Source organism: Arachis ipaensis, chromosome B10 (genome assembly GCF_000816755.2).
Source record: "Arachis ipaensis cultivar K30076 chromosome B10, Araip1.1, whole genome shotgun sequence".
In the NCBI taxonomy this organism is placed as follows: Eukaryota; Viridiplantae; Streptophyta; class Magnoliopsida; order Fabales; family Fabaceae; genus Arachis; species Arachis ipaensis.
In genome coordinates this window covers 119308565-119311828 of record NC_029794.2, presented here as the reverse complement: position 1 = coordinate 119311828, position 3264 = coordinate 119308565, and the positions used below count along the sequence as shown (strand labels likewise).

General features: G+C 35.7%; 1 protein-coding gene across 1 annotated transcript in view; it reads left to right on the top strand.

Annotated features, from left to right (window-relative positions):
- LOC107623430 (proteasome subunit beta type-6) overlaps positions 400–3264 on the top strand; it is a 3996-nt gene continuing 1131 nt past the window's right edge. Inside the window, exons 1-5 of the mRNA XM_016325680.2 lie at positions 400–698; positions 873–949; positions 1489–1544; positions 1666–1738; positions 2642–2753. Of these exons, the coding sequence (XP_016181166.1) occupies positions 590–698; positions 873–949; positions 1489–1544; positions 1666–1738; positions 2642–2753 (427 nt within the window). The 5' untranslated portion in view covers positions 400–589. The remainder of the gene's footprint in view (positions 699–872; positions 950–1488; positions 1545–1665; positions 1739–2641; positions 2754–3264) is intronic.

The following is a 3264-nucleotide window of genomic DNA, read 5'->3' as shown; positions in this document are numbered from 1 at the left end:
CGTCCAAGTTTTGTGAAGGTCAGGGACTTAAAAGTATTTTTCAATGGTCAGGGACAAAAATGTCCGCAGAACAAAAGGTTAGGGACCTATTTGTCCTTTTCTCTTATTTTAATTACTATTAAAGAAAATAAAAGGAAAAGAAAGGAAAACTTGAGCAGCAAGTCGATGAGGAGATTGAAGTAAGAAAAATAAAAAAAAGGGAAAGAAAAAAGGGAGGTCGTGTTTGTAATTGTTGTGCTGTGTCCCCAAATTCGTTTGCACAAGTTTTGTGAAGGTCAGGGACTTAAAAGTATTTTTCAATGGTCAGGGACAAAAATGTCCGCAGAACAAAAGGTTAGGGACCTATTTGTCCTTTTCTCTTATTTTAATTACTATTAAAGAAAATAAAAGGAAAAGAAAGGAAAACTTGAGCAGCAAGTCGATGAGGAGATTGAAGTAAGAAAAATAAAAAAAAGGGAAAGAAAAAAGGGAGGTCGTGTTTGTAATTGTTGTGCTGTGTCCCCAAATTCGTTTGCACTGCTTCAAAACTTGAGAGAGAGCTTAGGGCATCGAACTCTTAAAACCCCTTTCACTCACTCACTGATCAACAATGGATCAGAAGATGGATTTCAATGCCCCTCATTCCATGGGAACCACCATCATTGGCGTCACGTACAACGGCGGCGTCGTCCTCGGCGCCGATTCTCGCACCAGCACCGGTAATACTACTCTATCTAAAGAAAAACCCTACCTTTTTCAAATTAGGGTTTTATCTTTAATTTTTATTTTTTCGGGAACTGCTGCTTTGGAAAATTATTTGTTCGGAATTTGGATTGGTTCGTATTTGGGACTAAAATTTGATCTCATATCTAAATGTTAATTTTTATGCTCAGGAGTGTATGTTGCTAACCGCGCTTCGGATAAAATCACACAACTTACTGATAATGTCTACGTCTGTCGCTCTGGATCGGTATTGCTCTCTTTATCATGGAGCTATTGTGTTAATGTTTTTTGGTTGGTTAATGACTGGTTATGGTGTTTTATCATTATTAGTATAATTAGTTTTAGCTTGGATTTGAGTCTTGTGTTGTTATTGACATGCTGTACTTGATGTATTTATGCAGTTTTGATCTTCATATTGTTGATTTGATAATATATATATTTTTTTTGTTTCGAGTTCATAAGGATGGTATTTTGAGCTGTGGTGGTTGTTTTTGACTGAGTGTATTGGTGGAGAGTGAGCTTTCGGATATTTAGGTGCACCTTATCAGTTTCTTGCATCATGTTTTGCTAGTATTTAGTGTTCTTTTTTTTCCTCGCTGATACTAAATTATCTTGGTACAGATTCGAAGTCATGTCACAACACTTTATTTTCTATCTAGCTTGTTTTGGCATGCCACTGAGCATGCTCATGAGTTGTAACATAATGATGCAGTAATGGTTCCAGAAATCCGCATGAAATGATGCTGGTTCATGTCCTAAAAACGATCACTTGCATTCTTTTTGCAGGCTGCAGATTCTCAGGTTGTCTCTGACTATGTTCGCTACTTCCTTCATCAACACACGTAAGTCACTTTATTGTTTATTCCCTCATTGAATACTATCCTGTTGTAAAATAATTTTGAGAGTAAAATCGTGTGTATCTAAATTGTTTTTTACCTCACTGTTAGTTTTCTGTTTGTATAGTATACAGCTTGGACAACCTGCAACAGTCAAAGTTGCTGCCAACCTTGTTCGGCTTCTTTCATATAACAACAAGGTTTGACTTCCAAGTTTTTCTCTGTTAATTACATGGTCAGGTTTCAGTATGTAATTCTGTGGTAGGAACCTGCTCATTCAAGAGCTAACAGAAGTAGAAACTATGTTATTTTAGTGGGACCTGACCTTATATTAGTATGATATCCTTTATGAAGTATGAGAATGGTATGAAAATATGAACAAGAAACACGGAGTATTAAGAGACCTAGCACTCTCCGAAAGACAATGGCAGCCTTCCTGTCCAATTTCCTCCCACATCTCTCCCACAATCCTCTTCCCCTCTAAGAAGACTGCCCACGAAGTAGTTTGTTAAACATAATTGCCCATCATTCTCTCCCATCTCACATACTTGGCAATTATCATTAAGGCCAATTCATGATTGGTCTGCTACCCAATATTCTAGTAGCCGATGCCAGACATCTACCTGTTAATGATTGTTAAATCTTACAAGATCACAAAAGCCAAGTTGCATCTTATTGTGAGAAGAATTATCTTGTCTGCGGTTTTCACTTAGTCGACCATAATGGCAAAATATTTGCAAATTGTATTCTTCCAAACCTACCTTACTGTTATAATAGCATATATTTTGCAACATTATTATTGAATGGCAGCTTTTATTTTGTTACTGTTGCATTTGATTTCACTAAATATGAATTCCAAAGGAATTCACATAGCTGATTGTTTGAAGTTTGAAAGTTTTTCGATTTCTGTTACTTAGTTGTTATTTTAATTTATTGTGAGTATATGGGGCAGCTGGGGAAGTTTAAAATTAAATTAATAGGCTTTAGCATTGTGTTCACCTGATGGATGCTCTGTTTTGACTTTTGCGTGCTGTCTTCATATTCTCCATAAATTCTTCCATTAGATAGATTTGGCCTTATTGTAAGCCTACTCTCATTGACAGAATTTCTTAGAGACTGGCTTGATTGTTGGTGGTTGGGACAAATATGAAGGTGGCCAAATTTATGGAGTTCCTCTTGGTGGAACTATAGTGCAACAACCTTTTGCTATTGGAGGTATTAAAGTGTTAAAATGTTTATGGATGCCATGCCTTTCATGATTTTGTTATGTGTGTTATTTATTTTATATGTTTGTACCTATCTATATAACTTGGTTGTATTTGTTGAACCTACAGTGCCTTGAAATCCTGGTTTACACTATTTGATCTATTTTCCGCTAACGATCATTGTTTCTGTGTGATATCTCGCAAAAAATAGTTTTGTTGTAGAAATGGAAGACGAAATATTGAAGAACCACTGCAGCATAGAGCACTGCTTTCCTGGTCTTTTGTGGAGGCAAAGAAAGAAAATTAAATTGAAAAAGAAGTTGAATTTTCTCTATGAATAAGTTTTATTATGGAAATATGATAAATTTCATTCTTTATCAACAAATATCTTTTATCATGCTGCTTTGCTTTGTAGAATGGAGGAGTCTTCCTTATTTTTCTCTAAGTGATTCAAGTCTTCGATGATTACTTGCCATCATTTTGCTAGTTTAATATGCAATTGCCATGGTGGAAGCATTGTT